The sequence below is a fragment of the Ostrinia furnacalis genome, unplaced genomic scaffold (assembly GCF_004193835.3).
Source record: "Ostrinia furnacalis isolate ACB-3 unplaced genomic scaffold, ASM419383v2 OfSCF1780, whole genome shotgun sequence".
In the NCBI taxonomy this organism is placed as follows: Eukaryota; Metazoa; Arthropoda; class Insecta; order Lepidoptera; family Crambidae; genus Ostrinia; species Ostrinia furnacalis.
The window spans coordinates 974,626-991,442 of NW_021132019.1; the positions used below are offsets into that span (position 1 = coordinate 974,626).

Genomic DNA, 16,817 nt, shown 5'->3' on the forward strand with positions numbered 1-16,817 from the left:
AGTGGTAAAAAGCAGTATGCGCCACCAAACAACGTCGCCACTCAGCAGAATCGGGCCCACAGCGTCTCTACGGGACGCCGAGCCGGACTTCATAGGCCCGATTGAAAACGTGACGGTCGCACTGGGCAGGGAGGCAGTGCTGACCTGTTCTGTCTCTGACTTGGGGGACTATAAGGTATGCAGCATTTGTTTTTATGACCTATAAAATATAAGGTACAACGCACCAAACCCGAGGGAATAGGCGCATTGAAAACGTGATGGTATTGGAAGAAGCTATGTTTAACCTTTAACTATAGTCGTGAAAAAATAATCACACTCTCATGGACGTCGGGTCTCACAGACCCCTATCTAAAATTCTTCATAATTTCATATCTGAACCAATTTGAATTTAACTGTTAATAAAGGATCTAGTAGTAAATGTAATCAATTTTAATCATTATTTAATTATTTTGTGGCAAATTTAAAAAACATAGTCATTTTTCAGTGTTAATTGATTTAGCATCACATATAGGCTCCTTTATTACAGTAGATTAATAATAAATCAAACTAATATTTTTTTCCTTGCTTATTAATAACCGTGTAACATAAAAACATAAACAGAATTTCTGAAAGACATAAAATAAAAATTTTGACAAGGGTTAAACTTACAAAAAATATAAACAGTGGCCTAGAACACTAAAGACAAATTATCTCTACAGGCATGTGTCATCTTTCTTTGAGAGCTTTGATAGGCAAAATATACACCATTCAGAATCGGAATCTGCAGCAATGGTACCTTCTAAGACATCTAAACTCAAAAGAAGGATTGTCTACAAGTAAAACCTTACTTCTGGAATGTTACTTAGATAGTAGGGCTAATAATATAGCTGATGTACTCAGATACTTTCTACCATTATGTATTCTTAAACTAAAACAATTTACAACATATTATAATGATATACTATAAAAAAATATAGTTAACAAGTCACATCCATACAAGTATGTTTGTATGGAAATTATAGTCATCGGGTCTCCCAGACCCCGATAAAATTTTGAATGGTTATTACTCACGTAATAAGTGCCGGAAGACGCGATTTTATGCCTCCTCGGTCCTAACACAGTTAAAACTGAAGCTACTGAGATGGTCGAGAGCAGCACGTGGCGGGAAGGTATTGAAACCAAGAAATTGAAAAGGGGGGTGGGCCTCTGAGACCCGACGTCCATAGTTAAAGGTTAAAATGTCACATAGAAATAAAAGCGACAATAATTCACCTATAGTGATGGTGTCGGACTGCCAACTCGGACTTGCCGAGGGTCGCAAGTTCGAACCCCGTCGCTGCTAGACTATTGTTTTGTGATAAAACCACTCGTAGCCCAAGCATACGAGTATTTAACTTAGCTCAAGGGGAACTAAATTATTCTTTAAAAATATCTATAGGTCAACTCAACTAACACACGAGGTGATAATAAATAATGACATGTAGCCCATGTAGTCTTATATTCTTTCAACTGTACTTTAACGCATACACAAAACATGGTGTATGTATAATGACGTAATGTATTTTCGTTTCGGAATCCCATGTGCACACAGATTTTTTTCGCAATAAACATTTTTTATTCTACCTTCGGCATTAAATTACTTTCCATGACATAAGCTGGTGACTTATTAGCCCAACACCGGGCCGTTTACAAATAGCTATGGAAATAGAATCAACAATTTAAGTAGACGAGCTTGAAATGGGCTCCGTTAAAAGTCCAGTAATAAAGTCCTTCAGCAAATCTACTTACCTCAAAATGTTAATCAAATTTAAATAGAGCACTTCTTGGGAAATGTTTGAATTTCACAAGATGTACTCGTTTTGAGATGCTTCTCTAGAATAGCAAATTCATTAGCGCACCTTCATGAATTGTGAAATTAATTTAAACCAAATGTAGGTATCATAATAACAAGTAGGTAGGTATCTATAAAGATTCTTGAATTAACTAACCCCTTAGATCAGATTACGAGAAGTGTTCTTTATGGCTTTTATATGATTAGGTTTTATGGATCTGTCACACTGGATGCGTTCTGCGGTCCGCGGTCAGGTTAAAGCGTGAACGCAGCCGCAGTATAAAAAACTTTGTCGTTATTATACATTTTGTATTGATGCGATCTGACCGTGTGGGCACGAGCAGAGAACGCAACACCCACAAAATCTCCATCTAAAACACCGCATTGCAATTGCAATTGGAGTAAACCGTAAGCACCAGTTGCAAATGCATTTCAGTAGCAGTAATATAAAGAAAGAAAAAAAACCACACCTTGTCACGACCGCTATAATTGTCTGGCCCGGACTGCTGACCGATTGCCCTGACCGACAATGTTGTTCATACATAATGCGGGCTGCGTTCACTTTGACCTTGTAACACTGTGTGTATGTATGTATGTCTGTAGTCTATGAGTGTTACTTTTCTCTATCAGAAGGTTTACTGAATGAAAGCCTGAAGGTCACTGTAGAACTATTCTATTTATTCTTGATTTCACAATAGGTAATACAGTCAGAATATTGGCTTGGTAGCGGGATGTAGGAAACGACTGGCGAGCGCCACAGTATGCGACTCGCTTGAAATACAATATTGCAAACTCAACGAAATACAATGTGTCCCTACAACCTGACCGCTGCCCGCAGAACACACCCAGTGTGACAATTCCCTTACAGAAGATTGCTACATTAATGTGCAGCCCGCCTGCGGAAGTTGGCAATGATGATTATACCCAGTCTATAAATTAGTATTATTGAGCAGTTAAATGTACAATTCCAGATAAAACGTCGATAAAAACAAAATTATAGAGATATTAAATATCGTGTTAAACGGAAAAATGAGCTCGGAATACGATAAGCTCTTACTCCAGACAGATAATAATGGGTATTGGATTCTTGAAAGTACTTACTTATTCGAGAACTTAAGTATCTATTACAATAATGTTTATTAAAGTAGGTAATCAATATTAGACATAAAATGAAAATGAATCATTGAGTTCAAAAGCTATAAATTATTTTGGTAACATTATTAACCGCTAATGATTAAATTTAATTAACTGATTAGTGTCAACACTGGTATTTACTAGCAGTGCCTCACTAATTTTTATGTATTAGATAAGTATGTTTATCAGTCTCGCTTAAAACACTTGAAAGTAGTTAAAAAAAATAGCGTATAAGAATAAAATATGACTTTTCAATAGAAGAAGAAGAGATTGCTGCTATAGATGACCCACGCTGAACTGTCCCACCAAACTCAATGACAGGGGGGCGCTACCATCGTTCAACTATATGGTTTCCAATATGGCAAAAATCTGAACCAGCGATCCGGTATTGACGGTGGCGCCCCACTGTCAATGTCTTCGACAGGACAGTCCAGTATTTTGGAACTATAGTAGTACTTAACTTATTAGTAATCTGTGGTTCTACTTACATACTTTTTAGTTCGAGTTTTTGTAAGTAATTTCTGTTGTAAAATAAAGTTAATAATTTTTACTAGCCAACAATTCGTCAGTAGTCGTCAGACGAAGCCTTTGAAACTATGCCCAGCATTTTCAGAACTCAGTAAGTTTTTTCGCAAAACGTTTGTAATTACAAGAAACTTGGATTTAAGTTTATTCATTTGCAGAGGCATTTGTTGTGCCCGCAGCTTTCATGTCCAAGGAACTGCAGTTACGGGCTCAAAAAATAGAACTAGGTCAGTTTTAAAAGATTTCCCGACTAAATGGATCTTTGAAATAATAATAGGGGTTGTTTGGCACACCCGCTTTAAAGGGATGTTTTTTTTAATCAGTTGTCATAATAATATCCTTGGTCGTTCAGAGACGGGTTACTTAGCAAAGTTGTGCAGTAGCAGGATCCTGGCTACACAGGAGTTGCAGCGCTGGGAATGAGAGGTAGGAACAGTCCAATGTTAGTAAAGCTGAAAAACTAAATAATCTTCTCTTCAGTCTGACAGAATACTGCTGAAGCTTCTTCTTCTGTTAGGAATCTTTTAAACTAGCCCTATTTTGTAGTCTAGTTTTCCCTAGTTTGGCGCCGTATTACTAGGAACATCACTCTGAATCGTGATTCACAATGATAACCACGACCACTCTGACAAGAAGAATTTGTAGTAAAATAATACCAGTCAAAATGTCACCTAGTTCCAGCTCTTTCTAATGATTGCGTTAAATAAGAGACAAAGTAATTAGAAGACATTAACCAGTATTCGAAGTCTTAACATAAAAGTGGGAGGCCGTAAAATTGAAGGCAATGTGGTTTTAGCCGAATTTTATTACCGTGGTAAAACGATTGATGAAACCAAAGAAGTCTATAAATTAATGATTTTTTCCAAAGGGATGTTTTGCTAACTAACATTGAGTTTTAATGGTGAAATAGGTGATAATTCCCTAACTGTCACGCCTTGCATCACCAAGATCGACGATCATCAATGTCATGTTTTGTAAGACGGACAGCTCTGCTTGGTTATTAAGCAATGTCCTTAGGTATGTCTATATCTATATTTATAAAAGCGAAAGGTCACTGATATACTGACTAACTCACTCATAGTGCTAGGAGTCTCAAATTCTGCATTGTTCCTTTTAGAACGTAGGTGCTCACTATGACGGGATTTTGCAAAATTCAACCCCTAAGGCCGCTGGTAAATAATAAATATCATGTACAAACAAAACCTAACTACAACTACTTCCAAGCAGCAGTATGTAATAATCGATTCTCACTTTATGTTCATCTCGAACAGTTTCTGCACCATACATCTAAAGCTAATACAAAACTGATAGATTTGAAAACTTCGACGCAAGAAAGAAGGACGTCACAAACATTTGTCACGCGCGCTCAGCCAACAAATACAGCACTCGTAAGAGATACAACAAGCCAATATTTCACCAACAGCCAAACATGTCTTGAGGACGATATTAATGATGGCGCGATTCGAAACTCGGCAAACATCTATTCATTGCGTTACTCTTTTCACGGTTTTTTCTTTGGCCACAGAGTGGTCTGTAAATAACCCTTATTGATGATCCATTTAGTGTCCACATGACAAACGAGCAGTTTTCCTTTTGCGAGCGATCGATCACCCTAATGACGTTTGTGTTCTACCTATGACGGCGATGACTGGCAGAATAGTCCCATCGATATTTTCTTGCGGAGGGTAAATTGCAGTTTTTGTTCTAACATCGTCATCGCTGTACAAAATAGTCATTGTTACAAGAAAGAAGAATACAGACATCCCCATTTTTGTTCTGAGCTTTTTTCCAATGAATATTTCGGGTGCAATCACGCACTCTTCAGGCAGCTATCACGTAATAAACCGAAATTTCAATACTTTCAGTCTATAACTGTAGTAAATAATGTTCTTCTCGTTACTTTTCAAACCCCTGATTGCGTAAACCTTGCGTAAAATAGGTACTACATACAAATATGTTTATCTTGTCAAAATATAACTGTGAGTAATAGAGAAAAATAATGGTGAGTATGTTTGTAAAGTCTTATATTACTAAAGGGTTTCGGTAAATAGCGAAAAAGTATACCAGCAAAAGAGCTTACGTAAAGAAAATAATTATCTAACCTTTTTGGCGTCCGCAAACGAGGAGCCCTTACGGCGACAAAAACATCAGAGAGAGTTATTCTTATAAAAAATATAAGAAAACAATGCGATCACTCAAAGTGGGATTAGGAAAAATGACAAGCGAGCGAGATTTCTTTTGCGATATGGCGGTTATTACGCAGTGGGGGTACATACAGAAGGCACAGCCATAAGCGATTAGCTATTTTGGTTTCTAGGTCCTAAATCCACCTCTACATGTAATAGAAAATCAGTGAAGGGCTGGGGAGCGCCCTGAAATGTGAAAGACTGTAGAGCGCCAGTAGCGTTAACTTCAAGAACTAAAACTTGGGTGACTGTGACAATTTTACTCATTATCTTCGCGATGATGTTTAATGACAACTCATGGTAAAGGTCTACTCGCACACAGTCGGCAAAGGCAAGTCTAGTGCAAACTCTTCTTTGCTCGATGAATCGAGGATCTCAAGAAGATAGATAGCTAAAAGTTTCTGGATGAAAAAAAAACAGGAGATCTTGATTATGACGCTCCTTAAATACCAGTGTAGCCTTATGCTGAAATGATAATCATTTCAACCATAGGACATCCACTGGTGAACATAGACCTCCCCATAGATTTCCATAATGACCGGTTGGTAGCGGCTTGCATCCAGCGCCTTCCTGCTATCTTTATGAGGTCGTCAGTCAAATGATGATGAAAATACAATTTTAGAAAACTTATCTTCGCCTCTTGTTGGTGTAACTCTTTTGTTCCTACTTCTATTGTACAAGGAAACCGAAAGTTTTCGTTGTGAAGGAGAGAATAAATATTGAATACCAGCTTTCCGAACACAGTTTTTAATCTCTCTTAGTGATTTGTGTTATCCCAGCTCCCATTCATTCTTGGTATTACAATTTCGATTTTCATCAGATAAATGAATTCGATTTTTTTGTCTCTAGAATTAATTATGGCTAATGGACGTTATTCTAGGAACTGACAGTAAAATTGTGTTACACATTAATGAGGCTACTCTTAATGAGAAATCTTTATTTGTTTGATACCAATAAGTGTTTCTAAGAAAAATATTATACAACAAGTTGTGTAGCAATAATGATACATTATATTTGTAGTCGGATAATCTATACGCTATATAATAACCGTGTGTTTTTGGCAGAGTAAAACAGAACCACAAAATCATCTGACAAACTGGGGACAGTTACGTCATAGTGACTTCACACTATCTACCTACTTATGGGTGAACTGGAAATCGAAGCTGAAATCTCTGAATTGAGCCGATATTTACCACCGAGAAAGTTTAATATTAATAAATTATCCAAAAAGAAGCACTGATAATAATTATGTACCTAATTATACCTACTTTGTTTAAGAAATGATCTTTCCTATGTAAATTATTTCATGAGAATTTACCGTTACGTTACCACTTATTGCTTTATGAGCCCAGTATTTTCTATGCAAAAATGAGGTTCGTAATATAATAGCCGAGTTCCGTACCTTAGGTAATCCAAACACAGAGATTGTATTATGATTAACGGCCACCAATGTTATCCACCGAGTGTGTTCTTAACTTAATAATAAAAGTCGCGAAGTAAAACAAAGCTGCCTTCTGGTCTTTTGTTGGAGTTACAAAAACTTGGGATAGAGGATCCGAAGTGTCCTAAAATTATACGAGTATATTTATATTCCAAACTATGACCTAAAAATAATGAATAGATTTTTAGCCCTTTCCTTCCAGTAGCTCCTTAAAAATACAGTGTAGAGTATTTATAAATTACTAGCTTATTCTAGCGTGATATTCAGTTTATCACAGATCGTTATAAATTATAGCCTTTAGGTTAGTATTCTAATGTATAAACAATAGTACTGTAAAGTTTTATTAAATTCCGTTCTGTAGTTTTTCCGCGAAAGAGTAACAACAATCCCACAAACTTTTGCTTTAATAATATTAGTAAGGATATTTTCGACGACAAAAACAGATGTTAAAACACAAGCTGTTGAAGTAGTAAACTGAACATTATTTAATAAAAACTTTTTCATCAGCTCTGACTCCAAAAGTAGTTTTGGGGCACTGTGTGTTCGTTAAAAACAAATAACTATGTATGAGTAGACCAGCTGTTCAAAAATTGTGTCATATTGGCATGAGCTGACTACCTAAAATAACTTCCAATCACTTAGGCTGAGTTGCACCATCGAAATTTAACCGTAACTATACCACCGGATAACAATAACCGGTGTTTTTGTATGGACTTTGACAAATTTTTGATGTTTATTAAAGCTAAAGTAAGATGGTGTAACCCAGCCCTAAACAAATAATGAAATTTTTTATCGTTAACTTCGAAAGAAAGTATAAAGTGTACCTATTAAGTTAGTTTGTCATGTAACACCTATGCTTTTACTGCTCGCTCGCCATCTATTAATACCAGGTTTCCACCAAAGCGGAGAGATGAGGAGACGAGAGAAGATGTATTTTGAATATCCAATCAGATTTCCGAACTGAAGCTGATCGGAGAGGAGATAATATTGTGGAAATAACGAAATCTGGTCGGTTATTCAAAAAACATATCGATGGGCAGGGCACATTGCACGGATGAACCAGGATCGCTGGGCCAGAAAGACCCTGGAGTGGAGACCCCGCAACAACACGCGCGGCAGGGGAAGACCGCCTAAACGATGGACAGACGACATTCGGCAGCAGGCTGGAGTGAACTGGATGCGTGTGGCCAGGGACAGAAGTAGGTGGAGGGTTGAAGAGGAGGCCTATGTTCGAAGGCGAACCCTAAGGCTGATATAGATAGATAGATTCAAAACACATCTTTCGTCTCTTCTCCTCTTCGCCTTGCTAGAAACCGGGACTAAATGAGGTTGGATAGCAATCACAAACTTAATGAATTATCTCAGTTGACGACAACATGCCAAAAATATTTGGATAGCAAATACATGATAATCCGTTTGATTCTTACTTAGTAAGAAAGGATTTTCCTTCAACAGCTTGAGTGTTGATACCATAATTCTTTTGACGTGCGATGTGTTCAGAGAGCTCCAACATCAGTAGGTTGTGATAATAAATTCGAGGGAAGCCGTAATTGTCAATCAGGCGGGGTGTATTTTCCTAAATGAGCCTGCAAATTTTGGCGTCTACTCCAATTTGTTCCCGATTCGGTGCGGGCACTTGACACAGTACAGTAGGTATAAGTAATACTTGAACTTTGGCTTAAAAATGTCCTCCTTTTTGAAGCATTTTGCAATCAAGTTTCAAGTCTCATGCGATTCATAAATCGTATAAATGGTTATCGAATCACTTAAATAAATTAATAGTGCTCCCAAGTTCTAAGTACTTACAGATGTAATGTAATGAATGTCCACAACAGTACGTTTCTCTAGAAACTTCCTGCCCCGTACAACCAAACTGTGGAATGGACTGTCGTCTGCGGTGTTTCCGGACGGCTACGACCTGCAAGCTTTCAAGATGAGAGCGTATCTTCACCTTAAAGGCTGGCAACGCACCTGTAACGCCCCTGGGTCTGCGGGTGTCTATGGGTGACGGTAATCACTTACCATCAAGTGATCCGTTTGCGTTTGTTTGCCTCCTGTCACATAAAAAAAAGAATAAAAAGTTACGTTTCTTTTTAATAGTATCAAAAGGAAGTAAACTTAACAGTACGTAAGTTTACAATCAAAAAAACTTTGCTTTATATCGAGGCACTACTATTTTTGGGAGCATGTACCAACGTATTACCTTTCGTTTTAGACCAAGTTTTGTGAATAGGACATTTGTTTCAACTTGTAATACTGTAGCTGGTTGCTTTATGACATCGGCGCTCGTCGAGCCGACAAATTCATTTGCATTTTAGCAACGCGTTATCTCATTACGATTTTCTTCCTACTTCTAGTTGTACAAACTTTGTAATTCATAAGTCGTACCTGCCACGGATTGACGCCTACAATACATATTTATGGATCTCTTGGACATTGTTGGTAAAACATTCAGCACTCAATTTGATAACTTTTTGAAAGCCTCATTTGCAATATTAATAATGTAAATGGATTTGTTCAAAACAACGCGCTTTGATGGTTTTACCTTTCAAATACCTATCTCAGGGTCAACTTATTGTTGCTATGGCGAGATGAATCGATTTGATTTGCTTTCATCAAACTATTTTTGTTCTAGATTACGTTGAATAACACTAGAGTACACGCGCGGACTACTATAGTAGACCAGGGTAACATTTTACGCTATAACTTTTTGAAAACTTGCGCCAGAGAGCTGGCATTCCAGGAAAGCCTCGTTAACTAAATTTGTCAGTAAGCCAGTAAAGCTTGGGTTGCTAGAGTCTGCGCACTTTTCTAAAATTGGCCGTTAAAACTGCGGGTCTAGTCAAAAGCCCGAAATCACTCGACAAAAAAATATGAAAGACTTGTAACAAATGGATTTACACCGTGTACCAGGCAGTAGAAAGTCATGAATACTATGACAGATAAAAAACAAATCATATTTTTTCAGTCAATTTTGTTTTGTTAACATTGGTCTCAAAGTGCAATTTTGGTCCAAAATATTTACAACTTTTAAATTTGTTTATAATGTTTGATCCCAAATAGTTATATAAAAAAACTTTGATTATAAAATAACTCTAATAAACACTTTTATCGTTTAAATAGTAATTATATTCATAAATTGCTTATAAACTGATTTACAGTGATTTTAAATTGGCTTACCAGAGTAGGCCGCGCGTGTATTCGTGTAAAAAAAGGGGCGCGTGTACTGCAGTGATAAGCTTTCAATGTTAAAGAATAATAGAACACATTTCCCTGATTCGCAGAAATATCAAAATAAATCCGATTCCTGTCTGAGGCTATCAGATTTCTGATATAAAATGGACAACAAGGAGCAATAATAGAAAAACTTTTTTGCTGTCTACCTGGGTACTTATCGTAACTATTCGTATCTCATCTTCAACGAATATTATAACTATCCAATATACAATTTGAATTTACTACTAGTGCAAAATCTAGCTCGACAGTAGGTACCTAGAACTACTAGCAGGTTTACAAATAACTTGTGTCACAACAATATGATTGAGGTTTTTGTGACTTATACAGGAACTACTGGTCCGATTTGAAAAATATTTTTGTGTTGGATAGCTCATTTATCGAGAAAGGTTTTAGGCTATACAGCATCAGAGCAGTAAAGGAAAATGTCGTAAAAACGGAAAATATTATTGAAACTAATATTTTCCCGCGTGGGTACGAACTACGAAGTCGCGGGCACAGCCAGTAATTAATAAAGATATCAATTGGAAAATATGCGCTAATGTCTAATAACGTTCTCCATTGTTATTTGGAGGATCAAAATTATGTCGATATTTAGTTTATGACCCTCGTGTGTATTCCGTGCACTTGATTTGAGGTCCAATCATGTATTAATTATAGCATATAGTATAGAATCGACTAAATTATCAATAATCTTGAATACTAGGCAATAATTGGAATTCTATTTTGGATAATCTGTTATTATGTTTTGGGTTTTTATGAAAGAAATTTTAATAGAACCCCAGATTAACAATTCTTAGTAACGAATCATCTCCCCTGTTTTTCTTGATATTGCAAGCACCAAGTTTAAAAAATAATTTAATTCTGCTGGAAACAACATCTTTGGAATAACGACTTCCAGGTACATTCACTTAGTTCTTGGTTAAAACTGGGTGCTTACCATAAAACCCCGATCAGACATTTTCTAGTGATGTACAGTAGCAGCAGATTGGTATTGTCGATTATCGATAAGGTTGGCGAGGTCAAAAGTTTGAGACAGATAAGTACCAAACTAGATTTTTTGATAAATTCGCAGAAAGTTTTTGTAAAAACGTTAAAATTTATTAAAAAAAATAGTCGGCTCGTGGTTTAACTTTATATTTTTAATAAGCACATTTTCCGGTTGCTTACACTTCATGCTAATATTTAGTAACCTGTTTGAAGTTTGAGTAGGTGTAGCTTGTCAATACTTTTATATTTAACTGTGATTAAAAAGCTGTATATTGTTTGTTGTTATTTTTGGTAAAAAGAAAAAAAATTACTATTCGTAAGGTCAACTCAACATACTACAAAAGTAAAATTAGTCCACAACTTTATGTCAAATCAAAATCATAAATCAAATAATCTCTCGATAGTCGACTAACACCCACCGGTAATCCCTCGCTCAGAAAATTTATAAGACAAAGCGGACCGAACCATGACTACTTTATTCCTGGGCAGCATCAGCGTTTTCGTTATCCAAGGAGATCCAGCTTGCATTTTATGCGAATACTAACAGCCCTGATCATAATTTCAAATCGCCTGCTTTTGCTTCTCATTTTTGTGAAAAGAATAGATAAAAGTGTTTCTTTATGGGAAATGTTGACAGTATAGGTTTTGAAGACACCTGGACTAAGTGGAACCATTTTCTTATTTTATTTTGTTAAAATCTGTCTGTCATAATTATGTAGAAAGCAAAGTCTATTATTATTATTAATAAATCACGATCAGATATTTCTTTTATCTCTTCTTCGCCTTTAATCTAGCGGCTTTTGCTAATGTTTCAGCTCGTAACGTTTTGTATCGATTTTAGCTTAATAACACAAAGTGAATAAGTAACATTCATATTACTTTTTCACTTTTTTTATTAACAAAAATCCACTATCATTTTTAAGCTGAAAATGCTACAATAGAATTTCCAATAGTGATCAGATTTTTTGCTGGCCCCTTTGATTTCAAGAGCTTTAATATCAACAGTGAAAAACAAAAAGCTATCAACAGCAAAAAAAGAAACGTTAATTCTGTTCTTTGGCCACTTGTTTATATTTCTGACATATACGGCACAAAATGGCAAATCACTTACCACAACCTTTTCGGTATACTCGTAGCAAGCGAGATAATCCACACCACAAAATATCATTGAGGTGTCCGCAGACTTGGTATTTCTGCGCGAACAGCTCTTTCAAATCCAGTGTTGTAAAGTCACAACAATTGAAGCTTCTGTAAAAATCTGTAGGATTTTTGTGTTGCACGGCTAGGTATTTTTGATTTTCAGTGACCTTTCTTTAAATATCCTTATTAGTATTAATTTTCAAGACAATGGCTGAGTAAATGATGCAGAACCGAATATGTACCTACCGATTATGAGTATTTATATTATATGTATCCCAAATTGCGCCTAATTTGTGAGCACCCTCACATTCACGAATATACGTTATCGAGATTTCGCCAATTGAATATTTCCCAAAGCACTCAGAGACGAAATAGCGAAAATACAAACACATTTGGGTGAACATAATAAGGGTAGCATAAATAGAAACCGTTCCGGGAAGACTCGCGACTTGGAGCCCCCTTCGAATAACAGTCACTAAAGTCATAATAATAGGTACTGCTGAATTGACGGAAGTTATTGTGTCACTTTCTAGAATACACACCACTGATTTATTTTAAAGATTCAGACAATAGGCTTGTTTCCTGAAAAAACTTTTAGTCCGTCAATAGCGATGATGACTGGGTAATAAAATCGAAATTCTATTTAGTCCGTCAGACGGATAATTAAAAAATTTGGACACATATATATTTTTTTTCATAATCGAATATATAATTACAGTATTGTATTGAGTTGAAATGTCGCGTGACGTCACTTTTGAGTAAAAAATCTACTCAAACGTGACGTAACGTGCCATTTCAACTCGATGTAGCACTGTTATTATATAATTAAGAAAGAAAACAAAAAATATGACTCTAATATTTTCTAACAGACAAATAATTGGAATTTTGTCATTTAGCCTATTACATTATCAAAAAATATTGGAGACGTATTTTTTTGTTAGTCAATCAAACAATTATGATGCGATGAAGTTCCGCGTAACGTCACAAAGTGCTACACTTCTAAGGAAGCCTTGACGTTACGAGCCTTTTCTTTTGAACTTTAGCGCCGATATCTCTTTCAGTTTTCAATAGTTTCAAAAAGTGAAAAATACGTGTCGAGTATTTTTTGACATGTTAACCGACGGACTAATTCAAACTCTTGTTTTTTTCCCGGGAAACATCCATAAGTGTTTATTTTATTACTCAATATTATTTCAAGGAAGATATATGTGGACCTAGTTATTTTGTGTTTGACCACAACGGCCTAACATACTAAAAGATTGAATATTACCTCAATATGTATTGCAATTGATGCAATGGTACTTTTCCTCCTTATCTAAGGCCACATAAATTATGCGATTCTTCAAATTGGGTAGCAAAAAAGCTTGATAGGATATTAATTTCCAACCTCCCGAAATTGGACTTCAAAGCAAATAAAATGTTCTTTTTTACCCAGAATAAGATCACTTTCCTACCTCTATAGAACCTATAGAGGTAAGCCTGTTTCTATTCGGATTAAAATGAGTCGGAAAGGAACAAAAGTGAGGCAATTGAATAACTCTCTTTTTGACCGCTTCCCAGTCTTTATAGGTACATTCGAATTTAGCGTAATACGATTTCACTTGATTCTGGCCGGCCTAATGGAAAAATTCACTTTATTATATCGCGTTTTCCGCGTCCTATTCAATGAATGAAGCATTTGATTCGGTGTTCATTTCTATATGTCACAGCAATATATGAATATTCGCAAATTGAGCTTGTTTAGCTTTTGCAATTTGGACATTTATGCCAATAACACTTTAATTTATAAATTAATGACAGTGTTAGCCTTTTGTAACAGCCTTGCTAATTGAATTGGATTTTCTGTTGCGAACGTGTATGATTGGTTTTATTTAAATACATTCGTATTATTTTGTAAAAAATATTACCCATGATGTTGATAATACCTAAGAGTAGTTGTCCATACGCTTTATGTCACAACATCAGTATAACACAATAGGCGTGTGACATGGGTCAACTGGACAGACGATGTAACGCTTACGCTGATCTATACTAATTTTTTTGGACATAGGTGTTGATTTAAGCCTGAAATGACCAAACTAACATCTGTGACAAAATAAACCATGTTTATTCCTACAGGGTATGGAACCAAAACCTCTGAAGTTACATCATATTCCTTCTCCCACCAGGTGGCGTGGATTCGGGCCGACGACCAGACAATCTTGACCCTGCACACTCGTCTCGTGACGCACAGCTCGCGGTACGCCGTGACAAACGACTCGCCTCGCTCGTGGCAGCTCCACATACGGCCTCTGAAGGTAGAAGACCGAGGCTGCTATATGTGCCAGATCAACACCAGCACCATGAAGAAGCAGATTGGCTGCGTTGATGTTTTAGGTGAGTGTAGATATTTTATATACTTTTTATTGGCCGATAGTTTGGTCGGCTTCTGACTTGTATAAGGAATCGTTCGTTGGTACAAAGGCCTCCCCCAAGGTTTTTCACAATGAACGGTCCTGCGCTGCCCGCATCCAGGCTCTTCCCGCGACTTTTACCAGATCGTCGGTCCACCTAGTAGGAGGCCTGCCCACGCTACGTCGTCCAGCCCGTGGTCGCCACTCGAGAACCTTCCTGCCCCATGATTCTAAAGCGTAATTAAGAAAAAATTGAGGCGACAAAACCCAAAGGTTTAACCATTAGAAATATTCAACCGAAATAAATTGAGAATCTCATCCATTTTAGAATTCAGTTGAAAAATCATTTTTTTTTAAACGTCACCTCTGCTTACATGCACGTTGATGATAGTATTGGTTTTGGACACCTATCCATTTGCCCGACCATAAAATCCGCGGATTTTTTGACAAATCAATTTTGTCACCTGTTGCATGCGGTTAGTCGATTGGTAATTTACTCGTAGGATTTCATAGACTTAGGTGCAGGATTTTACAATAGTGTGGCTTGTGAACAAATGTAATGCATTTGACAAATTCCATTTATATGTAAATGGAATTATAACGGCAATATGTTGCCGCATAGCAAGTCACAACCTTATAGGAATGTAGGTGTTCGCATCTATCAGTAAAAATGCATTGGTTTCACATGTCTTAAAAATTCAGCCTTTATCTCAAAGTTTATCTACCTAAAGACACTTAGGTACCGCGTTACAATAAATTCCCTCGTGAACATTAAGCATCAACTTAACCTTACCGACCGAGGTTCAATGATACTTAATGGTAGACCTTGGAGCACACAGACTATTTATATACCTACCAACACGCAAACAGTATCATTTAATATATCATTTTCTGCGATAAAAGTTCCAAGAACACAACTGGAACCCTCTTGAGAGAAAAAAACACAAATGTATTTATTCAAAGTATTACACGCTTCATGGTCAAACACACAAAGTAAAGTACTTCGGGGCTGTTTTCAGGCTTTCATAACTCTCAATTACAATAGCGTCTGGGAATTGAATGCGTAAAAGCATCAAAGAGAAAAACTACCTAAAACGAATTTGAATAAGAAAGCAGTCCGTAAAGAAAAACCAAATCTGTTGAGGGCGTAGCTTAGAGCATGTACAGACGCCGCATCCACGAATTAAAATAGAAAAACACGGGTCTTAACGAGAAATTTTCACGCTGTGGACCACCAATCTGCTGTGGCCACGGTTGTAGCAACACAGCCGAAACGTCAAGCTGTGAACTCATTTTTATCATAAAAAATTCGCTTTGAGACCCTTTATTTTTATAAAAATGGGTCGCGAATGTTTCAAATCTTACATAATATTATCCTCGAAAATAAAAAATGCAAAAGAATTCCTAAATTCTAAAAAAGGCCAAAGATACCTTTCAATGCAACCTTTTTCAAGTGCCCTGAGGCTCTTAAACGTAGCTTAATAAAAAGACCACGTCCGTAATAAGTAACAATCGCTTGAATAAATAATGGACAATCCCAAACCCCACAAAAAGTTCAATAAGTATGGTGCCCCTTTGCGAAAGCCATTAATTATTTAATTTACTTATTTGAACTTTCCATTGAACGTAACATTTGTCATTTATTGTTCTAAAAAGTAGTACCTCACTCTAAAAGTATTCAAATGAGTTAAGTTTTTACCAAAATCACGTATTATAGCGGTATCTCTCATCCTTATTTGTCTATAGTGGAAGCCTTAAAACAAAATAGAAGGAAATAGGAGGCGTAGTGAACAAAATACCAGCATTCTGCATGTAAATTTAGCTTGCTTTAACTAGTCCCAATTTACTTTGCCTTTTTTTCTGAAGTATAAAAATACTAAAATGCTCTAATATGTACAACTTATAAAGTAGTCACCCGTATTCACAAATATTACTATGAGGTCTTACAGTTCGCCTGGACGCAC

General features: G+C 36.4%; 1 protein-coding gene across 1 annotated transcript; it reads left to right on the forward strand.

Annotated features, from left to right (window-relative positions):
• The first annotated feature begins 6 nt into the window (after nt 1-6).
• LOC114353677 (zwei Ig domain protein zig-8-like) lies at nt 7-15,192 on the forward strand. The gene is made up of 3 exons (XM_028305746.1): nt 7-175; nt 14,629-14,836; nt 15,182-15,192. Exons 1-3 carry the CDS (start codon nt 17-19, stop codon nt 15,190-15,192), a joined length of 378 nt encoding a protein of 125 aa, XP_028161547.1. The 5' UTR covers nt 7-16.
• The last annotated feature ends 1,625 nt before the right edge of the window (nt 15,193-16,817 follow it).